Genomic DNA, 12,689 nt, shown 5'->3' on the forward strand with positions numbered 1-12,689 from the left:
CTCCTGCGGGCGGCGGCAGCCCCGCACCCTATGGATCGGCCGCTCCATGGAGCCCCCCAGAGCGCTTCTCGGCTGCCTGGCGAGCGCCGCCGCTGCCGCCCCGCCAGGGGAGGATGGAGCCGGGACCGGGGCCGAGGAGGAGGAGGAAGAGGAGGAGGAGGCGGCGGCGGCCCCCAGAGAGCTGGGCTCCGACGCGCCAATGCCCTACTGGACGGCCGTGTTCGAGTACGAGGCGGCCGGCGAGGACGAGCTGACCCTGCGGCTGGGCGACGTGGTGGAGGTGCTGTCCAAGGACTCGCAGGTGTCCGGCGACGAAGGCTGGTGGACCGGGCAGCTGAACCAGCGGGTGGGCATCTTCCCCAGCAACTACGTGACTCCGCGCAGCGCCTTCTCCAGTCGCTGCCAGCCTGGTGGCGAGGACCCCAGTTGCTACCCGCCCATTCAGTGTAAGGCGAAGGAGGGGCCTGGGAGCCCGCAGGGAGGGGGGCAGGAGAGGGGCCAAGGGTGGGAGGTTGGGGGTCCAGGCTCGGGAAGGAGAGGGAGCCCACCGGCAACATTAAGTGGGGTGGGGAGATAGGGTGCTTGACCTGGTGTGGCTGTGGGTGCGCGCGCTCGAGCCGCAGAGGCTTGAGTTAGCGCGGTGGCTAAGGTCGTGATGCGGCAGGCCCTGCCTGGAATCTCTGGCGATTAGGTTTCTTAACCTTTATCTGACCACCTCAGCAGCCACTCCACATCCTGAGGTCTCAGCGGGAGAATCACGCGATTTCCCGCCTCTTCGGCCTCCTCAAATCCCGAGAGACTTCAGGCATGTTGATAGTTGTTGTCATAACCTTAGTCCCCAAATCAGGGGCCTTGCAGACTTCTTCTGTCTTTCTCACCCTTTCAAGGCATTTATTTTCTTTAAAGCTGGGATTGTCCCCCGTGGGACTGGGCTCACAGTCCCGGAAGCCTGAGTGAGCTCCAAGCTCAGGTGTCTTTGAAATGTGTTATTGGTTACTGCGATCCTAATCCTATATTCCTAAAGTACCTTTAGGAGTCTGACTGTTTTAATTGGGTGTGTGTTTATGGAGCAGTGATTAGAGAGGAAAACATACGTCGTTCCCCCTTGAGAAATTAGGAGTGCATAGTACGTGGCTAAATTCCTCCTTCTTCACACCCAGGCAGTTCAGACAATACGTTTTCTTCTCTTCCTCACCCTAGATCCTTGTCTATTTTTGGAACTAGCCAAGTCTCTCGTGGACCATGCCCAGGGGTCAGTTCCAGGGCCTTTCTCCCAGTGTCCTGGTTTCATCAGTTCCCAGGGGCCCTCTGTCCCATACCCTGTAATGAAATTGGCTTTGTATTTTTCAAAGAAGTTACAATGCCATTAGAAACCCTCAATCAATAACATAGACCGTTTTAGAGGGTAGATGTGACTACTCCCCATCATTTCTTCCCTATGAAAAAGATAATTCACATTTATAATTGTTTATTCCATCTTTTGGATACTTTATATTTTCATTGAATTTAAAAGATCAGTACCAAGGACTAACCTTAACCATTTAGTTTTTCAAATTGTTTTTTTTTGCAACAGACATCTTTCTAAGCTTAGAACATTTTTCACCTTAACAGTTCGTACTTTGAAAAAAATCTCTGCTTGTTAGGAATGCACACAGTAAAACATACATCTCTTCAACAGTTTCTACCTGTATAACTTAGTAACATTAATTATTTTTTTCCAAATGTGAACCACTTTTTCTGAGTTGTTCCTCTCTCTTTGCCATAAGCTCACCACTTCCTAAAGTTTCTCTCTCATCATGTGAGTTGCTTTTATTCCATGTAGATCATTGAATTAGAACAGAAACACTGAACAAGTTATTAGGCTAGGTAACTAGATGTACCAAGAACCCATGATCTTAAACTTTCAAACCAAAGAACCAAATCCCATGAGGTATTTGTTTGCATATCAACAGCATCAGCAGCTGCTTGCTTTTAGTCACTGTTTTAAATATGTCTGTCACTTTTGCCAGTTATCTTTGTATAGGTGTACATACCTTCTCAACAGCACCTAAAATAATTAGCTGTGTAACGCTACCCTTAATCAACATAGTATTTCCATCACCATTTACCACTCCATACTTTTCCATTTACCCCTCCCTGCTTTCCCTTTAGGTCCTGGTAACCACTAATTTTGTTCTTGATACATTTGTCTTTTCTTGCCTTTTTGTACACGTTAACATATACAATATCTGTCCTTCTGTGATTGACTTATTTAGTTTGTTTAATATCTTTGAACTCTGTCTATACTGTACCATGTATCAAGCTTTTATTTCTCCTACTAGCTGGTTAATATTCCTATAATATGTACACATTCATATTTTGATGGTCATGTTGTTTCCACCTTTTGGCTGTTGTAAATAGAGTTGCAGTGAACATTGGTATACAGATCTCATTGTGAATGTCTACTTTCAAATCTTTTGGGTATACATCTAGGAGTGGAATTGCTGGATCATGTGGTATTTCAATTTTTAGTGTTTTACTATTTAACACAATAACTACTTTTCTGCTACCAGTGGATAATGGTTTCCATTTTTCCACGTCTTTGAGAATGGTTGTTATCTTCTGAGGTTTTAGATTGTTAGTATTGCCAGCTAGCTACCCTAGTGGGCATGTCGTATTAGTTCATTGGAGTTTTCATTTTCATCCCTCTCATGGGTAATGATGCTTAACGTTTCTTTGTTTGTTTAGTGGACATTTGAATGTCCTCATTGGTGAAATGCCTGTTCCAGTCTTTTTGTCCATTTTATGATTTGGCTCTTTGTCTTTTTGTTGTAAAGTTGTTGAAGTCTTGTATGTATTTTGGTTATGAGATTCTTACCAGACATGTGGTTTTTAAAGACATTCTCTTAGTCAGTAGTTTGTCATCACGCTTTTGTGAAGTCTTTTGATAAACAAAAGTGTAGTTTTTTGGTTTGGCTTTTTTTAAAAAAAACTTTGAAAGTTGATGTTCAAAGGGACACAAAACATTTTATGTCTACACTTCAATATCTAATGGCTTGGAGGCAGCAAGTTACTGTAAATTGTTTCTCTTTGCTGCACATTTTTGTTTCTGGCACTATGAACATAGTTCTGAAGAGGAAGGCCAAGGTTCTTGCATAGTATTCAGAAGGAGAATTGAAGATGAACTTGATCATGTACTGGAAGAAATTTATGGAAGACATTCTCAGTTTCATGGCATGTTAGAAAGCAGTGTATTTTTAAAAATAAGTCGGAGTTTTAGGGTCTTGGGGGGAAAAGTTTTGTGGGATTTTTTACCCCCTCTCGGAGATGGCCATGTCAGAGTAAAGCAGAGTCCACAGTTCATGAGCAGAAAGGCAGTATCTTTAGTACCGGGTGTTCAGTGTTGTGTGTGTCTGACTGTCACAGCGATCAGGAGTGACTATGATATAGGTGGGAAGAACTCATTCAGGAGAACCAGGCTTGCCAACAACAGTGTGCTGTAGTGAAAAAACCCCCTCCATTAAGGTATGTTCAAGATACACCTTTATTGTAATGAAAGTTATCTGGGATAGTGTAGATTCCTATATCAACAGCCAAGGTGAAGAAATAGGAAGTACTTTTTACTGATTAGGGTATTTGAAGAAATTGTAATCCCAAGTGGAATGAATTCTTGAGAACTCAGAAAATTTAATTGCATTTTAAAAAAATCAAGTATCCAATAAAAGGTAATAGTTGACTGCTGAGGGGTAAAGAAGTGATACAATGTTACAGCCCACATGAAGGAGATTGATATGAATATATTGTTATTTCAATTCCATGTTTTGGATGAAGATGAGCTTAGGCAATAACTGGCAAGTGTATCTCTGATCTGATTATCCACCAGTTCAGCTACAGCTACTCAGAAAATAAAAGTGATGGTAAACATTGTCTCCAAGATTGTGACATGTTCTAGATGATGAATAGAACACACTAAGCCAAGTAAGAATGTTTAGTTTTACTTTATTTTCAAAATGAAAAGGTGTTTTTTTTCCAAATTTTATTTAAAATATAAGAGAGGAAAATTATGAAACCTCATGATATTATGATTATAAATAATTTCATATTTGTGCTTTTATGCCTTCTAATTTAGATCCTATTGTTTAGCTCCCAATGAAGCTATTATAAATAGACAGGAACTCAAGTAAAAGGTAAAAATTGTGCATTCTTAAATGTATCATCTTAGATATATAATCCTAGGCATTGCTGAAAGCAAAGAGTATTTGAAGTGGTTACTGCGGAAGATCAGGGACTATAGCCTTCAATATGGATTACATTTCAACATCAAGAAAAAAAAACAACAAAAAACTAACCACTGTCCAATAGACAACATCATGATTGATGGAGAAAAGATTAGAATTGTCAAGGATCATCTTATTTGGATCTACAGTCAACACCCTTGGTACCAGCAGTCAGGAAGTCTGGAGATGAGCATTGGAGAGTCTCATATCAGAGACCTCTCCAAATTAATGAGGAGCAGTGATGTCAGTTTAGAGAATAAGGTGCACCTGATTCAGGCCATGGTCTTTCCAGTCATCTAGTATGCAGCTGAGAGACAGACAAGAATAAGAATGACAGAAGAAGAATTGATGCCTTTGAATGGCGGTATTAGAGAAGAAGAGTACTGAATATCCCATGAACAGTGAAAAGAACAAACATATATTTCTTGGAAAAAGTGCAACCGGACTGATCCTTAGAGGTGAAGCTGGTGAACTTTGTCTCACGTGCTTTGTTGTTAGGAGAGTGTCTTTCTTGGAAATGGATATCATGCTTGGAAAGAAGGAGGGTCAGAGAAAGAGGAACACCTTCAGCCAGGTGAATTAACACAGCGCCTATAGCAGTGGGATCAGATATATCGGAGGTGATGAGGATGACATAGGATAGGACAGGGTTCAGATCTGTTGTTCATAGGATTTCTATGAGTTGTTCTTGACTCAACGATACCTAACAGTACAACAACAGGCACTTAGAAACTCTCTTAGAAGAGAGTTTATCTGTTTTCAAGCTGAGTATAAATCAAGGTTTTTACTAATACATATTTCTTTTTATTGCATTTTCTCTGAGTATAAGGATATATTTTGAGATGTTATTGAGTTGTCAGGTTGATTGTTTTTTTTTTCTTCTTGAGAAGAATGGGAATCCCAGAACACTTTATTGTGCTTATGTGAAACCTATAGTTGGACCAGTTGGGCAGTCTGTTCTGATGAACAGAGTAAGGAAACACTGCGTAGTTCAAAATCAGGAAAGGTGTACCCCAGGGATGCATCCTATCTCTATACCTTTTCAATCTATATGAATAACAGATCACTTGGGAGGTTGGGCTCTAAGAGGAGGAATGTGGCATCAGGATTGGAGGAACACTTATCAACAACCTGTGTTATGCAGATGACATAACCTTGCTTGCCAAAACTAAGGAGGACCCGAGGCATTTGCTGCAGAAGTTCAAGGACTACAGTCTTCAATATGGATTGAAGCTCAGCATCAAGAAAACAAAGATTTTTACCACTGGGCCAATTGGCAGCATCATGATAGATGGTAAAGAGACTGAGATTGTTAGCAACTTTAGTTTGCTTGGCTCTACAATCAACACTTTTGGCACCAGAAGCCAGGAAATTAAAAGATGAATTGCATTGGGAAATATCTACTGTCAGGGACCTCTCCAAAGTTGTGAAGAGCAACTATATCAGTCTGGAGACTAAGGTGAGCCTGATCCAGGTAATGTTCATCTCACTTACTTGCTGTGTGTCAGAGGGCAGACAGTGGCTCAGTATGATAAACAGAATTGATACCTTTGAGTTGTGTTGTTGGAGAAGAGTATTGGATATACTATGGACTGCTAGGAGAACAGACAGGTTCGTTCTGGAGGGGGTGAAACCAGACTGCTCCTTGGAGGCAAAGATTCTGAGGCTTAGTCTTCACATACTTTGGGCGTGTTGCAAGGATGGTTCAGTCCTTAGAGAGGGACATCGTACTTGGGAGGGTGGAGGGACAGTGCAAGAGAGGAAGATGAGATGGACTGACTCAGTGATTGGAGTAATGGGGGTAGGTGTGTCAGAGACAATGATAATGGCTCAAAATAGAGCAGGGTTCATAGCTGTTGTACATAGAGTCGCTATGAGTCATGTGACTTGAAGCCACATAACAACAACAATGTAACTTTATTTGATAATCAGCTGTCAGTTTTTATCCCTGTTGACAGTCTGTAGTTTTTGAAAGTGGTGACAGGTATGTAGGTACCCAGTGTATACAGCTTGTTTGGGGAATCTTCATCCTCATTACGTTTTCTGGACAGCCATACATGGATGTGGTATGGGGCATTTCTTGTTCCTTTGGCCCAGATGGCTTTGTTTAGCCTGGTATCAATGCGAACTTTTCATGTCCCCATCTCCTTCCTGGCAAATTTCTGGATCTCCTTGAGTGTCCGAGGGGCACACTTCTTAAATCCCACTCCGTGGGTGTGCTTATGAATGTTGATGGTGTCCTTTCTAGTCACTTTGTTGATGACAGAACAACCCTTCTTCTCACTACCCTTCTTTGTGGAGGCCATAGCATTGGAACCAGGCTGGGGAAAACGTTGAGTTTTTTTAAATGAGCAAATTATGTGCCATTCATTTGTCCCAAATCCACAAGATTGTTCCTATATGTACAATTTGCAAGGATACAGTTGAGAGAGAATAACATCGTGATTAAAAAAAAATAAAAGAATTGAGATTTTGTTCCTGATATTCCTGGAAATATTCTTTTACTGAAACTGGAAGGAGAAAATTGTGCAGAATGCAACCTGACCTGATTCTTATTTAAAACCAGGTCTTGACTGGAGCATGGAAGAAGAGAGTCCTATATACTCTGAGTTGCAGTGAGAAGTCTAGTTTCTACCTGAAGAATTTAACAAGGAAGGGAAGAGGATCTCATCTTCCATACCCACCCTTACCTTCACTTTCTGTCTGAACACACATACACACACGCTCATGCATGTGTGTGCCTATCTTAGTGGTAAGCTACACTGCAAACCGAAACACACTGCTCGAATCTGTTAGCTACTCTGCCAGAGAAAGATGGACAGGCTCCTCCCTTGTGATTTACAGTCTTTGAAAATCCACTGGAGAGTCACCTCTGAGGCCTTTCCAGCTCACCAGTACAATAGCAAGAACTTCTATATTTGTATATGTGTATTCTCAAACTCATTAAGTCAGAACTGCCTCATAGCTGACTGTCCAGTGGGTTTTCAGAGCCAATAAATCACATGAGAGGAGACTTCTCATCTTTCTCCTTTAAAGCAGCTTATGGATTCAAACCATCTGCTTTGAATTTGGTTTTGAAATTGCTTTCTTAAAAGTCTACCTTTGAATTTGGTTGGCAGTGTAACTCCTTACCAACCAGGCTGCCAGAGCGCCCTGTAAAAACGCAATAATTTTAAAAAGGAAAACAAAAAAACCCTGGAAATGTTATGTTCTATCTGAAGAAACAACCAGTTATTGCTGTTAGTTTCCTACTCATGATGATCTCATATGTCGACAGAGTTGAACTGCAGCTGTAGTTTTCCATGGCTGATGTTTTTGGAAATGCATTGCGAGGCCTTTCTTCTTCTAAGGTTCTGTGGGTTGACTCAAACCTCCAAGGTTTGAGTTAGCAGCTGAACAAGTTAAGCACCTCCTCCACCCACGGACTCCAGTGTTTTACCAATTGAGAGTTTTTCAGTTTTGCCTTCCACACAGAGGGTTTCTGTGTCTTGTGAAGTGTGGTCAGAGGAGCTGTCCTTTCAGCACCCAAGTCCAGAATCATCTTAAAAACTTTCATGTATTTAAATATGCATTTAGCGCCTAAAACTGTGGTGCCGTAGTCCATAGCAAGTCATGCTGCTAACCCAAATGCCATGATTCAGATCTACCAGCAGCTGCGAAGGAGAAAGAATGACTCCTCTCATTAAAATTCACAGTATTGGAAGCCTAATAGAAGTTCACTGTGAGTCAGAACTCAATGGCTGTGAATTTTTTTGAATGAGTGCGTTTCTGAAGGATCCCGGCAGTGCTCTGGTTAAACACTCTGCTACTAACCAGAAAGTTGGTGATTTGAGCCTGCCAACCACTCCTTTGGTAGGAAGTTTGTCAGTCATACAAAGATTACAACCCTGGAAATCTTAGAGGGCTGTTCTGCTTTGTCTTATAGGGTCACCATGAGCAGGAATCTTCTTGGTGGCGGTGAGCTTGGTTTGAGTTATTTTTGTTTTGTTTTCTTTTTAAATTTTATTATTGTGTGTGTGTACTGTCAAATCGGATCTGACTGCTACAGGAGAAGATTGCCCTTCCTTCTCCAGCAGAGCATCTGGTGGATTCGAACAACATACCTTTGGGATTGCAGTGCAGCTTCTTACCACTAGGCCACCAGAGCTCCCTTGATTTGGGTTGTTTGATGTATCCCATTGAAGAGGACTTGAAATGCATACTATAGATCAATGACTGCCGCTTCAATACAGATTATATCTCAACATCAAGACAAAAATCCTCACCACTGAACCAGTAGGAAATATATATATATATATATTAAATATAATGTAATGATATATATAATAATATATTGTTGTTATGTGCCGTCGAGTCATCTGTGACTCATAGCAACCCTATGTGCAACAGCTCTTAACCCTGCTCTATCCTGTGCCAGTCTTACTGTCTATGATAAACCTACCCCAAGTACCCCAGTCACTGAATTAATCCATTTCATCAAGGGTCTTCATCTCTTGCGCTGTCTGTCTACTCCTTCCAAGCATGTTGTCCCTCTCCAAAATAAGTCACATGAAGCTTCAGAAGCTCCAAGGAGGAACAGCCTTGTTTGACCCTCTCTAGGTGCAAAAAGATTAAAGTTATCAACAACTTCATCTTGCTTGGATCCACAGTCACCACCCTTGGTATTGTTGTTGTTTGTTGTTAAGTGCCGTCGAGTCGCACATGACTTATAGCGACCCTATGAAGGAGAGTCCTCGACTTTTGGGTGCCTTTCATCCTCTCTCCAGGTTCATAGGGTTTCGGGAGGCAAGCTATTATGGTAGTGGATGCCACTCCTCCTTCCACACCCTTGGTATTAGCAGTCAAGAAATCAGAGCAAAATTTGCTAACAAGGACCTCTCCAAAGTTCTGAGGAGCAATGATATTAGTTTAAAAACTAAGATTTGCCACATTTACTGTGAGAATGAAGACCATTCTCAGCAACCAGACTATCGACATTACTCTGAACGGCCACATAGTTACTTTGCAAGGTCCGCAGGGAACCTTTTGGAGGGACAGCAATCACGTTGATGTACAGCTCAGTCTCCTTGGAAAGAAAAAGAAGAGGATTTGTGTTGACTAGTGGTGGGGAAACAGGAAGGAACTGGCTACTGTTGGCACCATCTGTAACCATGTACAGAATGATCAAGGGTGTGACACTGGGCTTTCGTTACAAGATGATGTCTGTATATGCTCATTTCCCCATCAGTGTTGTCATTCAGGAGAGTGGATCTCTGGTTAGAAATTGAAACTTCTTACGTGAAAAATACATTCATAAGGCTTGAATGAGACCAGGTGTTGCTTGTTTGCAAGCCCAGAAAAATGAGTTATTAAAGAAAATGACATTGAACTTGTATAAAATTCATCTAGCAAGAGTTAAAACAAGGATATCTGAAAATTTTTGGATGGTATGCATGTCTCAACAAAAGGAACTGTTCAGCAGGCTCATGAATAATATCTAGCAGTCTTCTAGCCACAGAAACGGGGCCAGAGAAGTTCTAAGACACATCTGATACTTACAATAAAATTCTATTCATTTGGGGGGAAAAATCCCAGAAATAAACCATTAAGATACATCTGATTTAAACCATGATCTTTTCAGTTCTTTCTGTGCATCTGAAAATTGGACAGTGGATACAAATAACATAAGAATCATTGATGCCTTTGAGTTGTGGTGTTGGAGAAGAGTGCTGAATATCCCATGGACTGCCAGGAAAACAAATATATCCTGGAGAAAATGCACCCTAGGTACTCCTTAGAGGTGAGGTTGGTGAATTTCGTCTCATACATGAATGTAGCAGGGGCTGTCCTTGGAAAAAGATATCATCTAGGAGAGGTAGAGGGTTCAGGCAAGAGAGGAAGACCTTCAGTGAAGTGGATTGACACAAGGACTGTAATAACAGCTCAAGATGATAAAGATGGCCAAGATAGGGCAAGGTTCCTATCTGTGGTTCATAGTGTCCGTGTGAGTCCTGCTCAACTTGACAGCACTTAACAACAGGGTGGTAGTAATGCTTGACATCCTTGGAAGTTCGAATCCACCTAAAGGCTTTTCTGAAGACAGTCATGGTGGTCGCCTTTTTTAAAAAAAACTCACCCATTGAAAACTTTAAGGAGCACAGTTCCACTCTGACACCCGACACTCATAAGTTGGAATCAACTGTTGCAACTAGGCAGTTGGTGTAATCAGAACTTAGCTTCAGAATTAAAGGAAAATGAACCTCCAAGTCTTTTAAGGCAAATTCCATTCAGTTGAGGAAATAAGATTATAAATACATATTTGTCAGATAAACACCTATCTTTTCATTGATGTAAAAAAAGGTAGAAAGAAATAAAAGAAGATTCCATCTCCCATGGCAGAAGAAACTCCTAACATATATTACATATTTCTCCAAGAAAGTTTCCAGTCTTTCTTTAGCACAGGCATATTTTTCTCATTCATATAGATGAGATCAGGCAAGAATTAGTAATCAGTCAGCATTCAATTTCGGACCCAAAGCCTATTTTAAGTAGAAAGGAATTTAGCACAGAAAATTAGTGCTTACAGGCTTATTAGAAGCGCTGAGGAAGAGGCTGTTGGCTGGACCTCTGGGAATGACTCCCAGAAAAACACTGCAGAACTGGCCCACCAGGGAGGGGAGTTGCCATTTCCTTAATTGGGAAGCTGCAGAATCAGGAGCTGCTACTGACGCTGTTGACTTCAAGAACACACTCTGGTAGCTGCAGTCCAGAGAACAGCAACCACTTGACCATTCAACATTACTCTGTGCATCCACAGAACTAGTGACTGAAATGACTTGTTCCAGAAAAGCCCATTTCTCCACAGCAGTGTTTACAAAAGAGATAGTCTCCATCCCATTTCTGCCAATCTTAACTGGCGGAACCTATTTTCCATCCACAAGTCTAGCTGTTAACGAGTCTGGGAAATGTAGTTTTTAGCTTTCTGGGCATGCTTGGTCAATTGAGACTGGATGCTGATTGCTGACTACCTATTTGCCACCCCATTGATTCTTCAAGAAGATTGGCAGATGAGCTGACTTTTAAAACTTTTTTGGACTCAAGATAGGCCTTGCTTTCTTGATGTCAAAGATGTTCCCGAGGGTTTCCTTTGTGATGGCTGCTAGTTGCATTGTTGTTGTTGTAAGGTGCCGTTGAGTCGTAAATGACTCAAAGAGACCCTATGAACTAAAGGCCTGAGCACTGTTCATAGAGTTTTCCAAGGCAAGCCATTTCGGAAGTGGATGTCACTCCTGCTTCCAGGCTTGTTTTAATCGGGAAGCTCCAGCAAACACTGTCCACCATGGCTAACCATTATCACATTTAGCACATCAGTGTGACAGTGTTCAGCATCACAGCAGCTAGTTGCATTACAAACTAAAGATGAGTAAAAAAAATGAAATGCCAGTTACATGAGAGAATATCCCAAGATAGGATAGAAGGACTATAATTAAACAAGCACAGATTTTTGAACACCACCAGCCTCTTTCTTGGTGGCTAACGGAGGACTAGTGGGCCTGACTGAGTAAGCAAGGGAACTGCCAGCAGTGAGCAAGTCTTTCTTTTTCTGGTGTTTTCAAAGGCTCAGAAATACGTCTTTGTTTTGTAAGTTATATCTTTTAGGAAAGCATGACTGTTCCCTTTATTTCGTTTGGAAGGTTCAATTCACCTTTCTTTTGCTGATAGAAGTTTGGTTTCTTTTCTGCCCCACATCCCCCACCCTCTTACATTTTGTTTCAGTTGCCTCAGGAACCCAGTGGGTTTGTAGTTAAAATTTGGCTGTTAAGCCAGAAGTTGATGGTTCAGACGCACCAGGTGCTGCACAGCATATAGATGTGGTATTTTACATCTGTAAAGACTATCTATCCGTGGAAACTCGAGGCATTTTACTCTGATCTGTAGGTATACTGCATGTCAGAGTTGAATCAACAGCTTTGGAAATGCTTGGTGAGGACTTGAAAGGAGGTTATGAAACATTTCCCATGGATGGGATATTTAATCTGAGAGATGGTTTCTAAGCCAGCCAAGTGAAGACAAAAATGACTGGAAGGATAGAAAACAGTATTTTATGCTATTAAAATAGCCGCTTGTATTGTGCAACAATGAAAAAATCTTTTTAAAGAGAAAAACAAACTGGCTGGGGGTAGGGAGGAAAATGTGCAACAGTGAAATAAAGTTTTCTCTAACATGGTGTTAAAATATCAATAGAAAAAGAAAATTTTTTAAAAAAATAGCAACTTGTTCCTATACTGTTTAGTACTTACTATAGGTAAGCAAGATTTAGAATCACTGGTGGGCGTTATTGTTGTTATGTGCTGTCGAGTTGCTTGCGACTCATAGTGACCCTATGTACAACAGCCCTAAACTCTGCTCTGTCGTGTGCCAGTCGCACCGTCTCTGATACACCCATCCCAATTA

General features: G+C 41.5%; 1 protein-coding gene and 1 pseudogene across 1 annotated transcript in view; one reads left to right on the plus strand and one right to left on the minus strand.

The window, feature by feature from the left end:
• The first annotated feature begins 46 nt into the window (after positions 1–46).
• The window catches only part of MAP3K9 (mitogen-activated protein kinase kinase kinase 9), a 135,453-nt gene continuing 122,810 nt past the window's right edge, over positions 47–12,689 (plus strand). The window contains exon 1 of the mRNA XM_006884727.1: positions 47–446. Within this exon, the coding sequence (XP_006884789.1) occupies positions 47–446 (400 nt within the window). The remainder of the gene's footprint in view (positions 447–12,689) is intronic.
• Positions 6,192–6,562, minus strand: LOC102869017 (annotated as a pseudogene).

This window comes from Elephantulus edwardii, unplaced genomic scaffold (assembly GCF_000299155.1).
Source record: "Elephantulus edwardii isolate Elephantulus edwardi_28Jun2011 unplaced genomic scaffold, EleEdw1.0 scaffold00037, whole genome shotgun sequence".
Taxonomy (NCBI): Eukaryota; Metazoa; Chordata; class Mammalia; order Macroscelidea; family Macroscelididae; genus Elephantulus; species Elephantulus edwardii.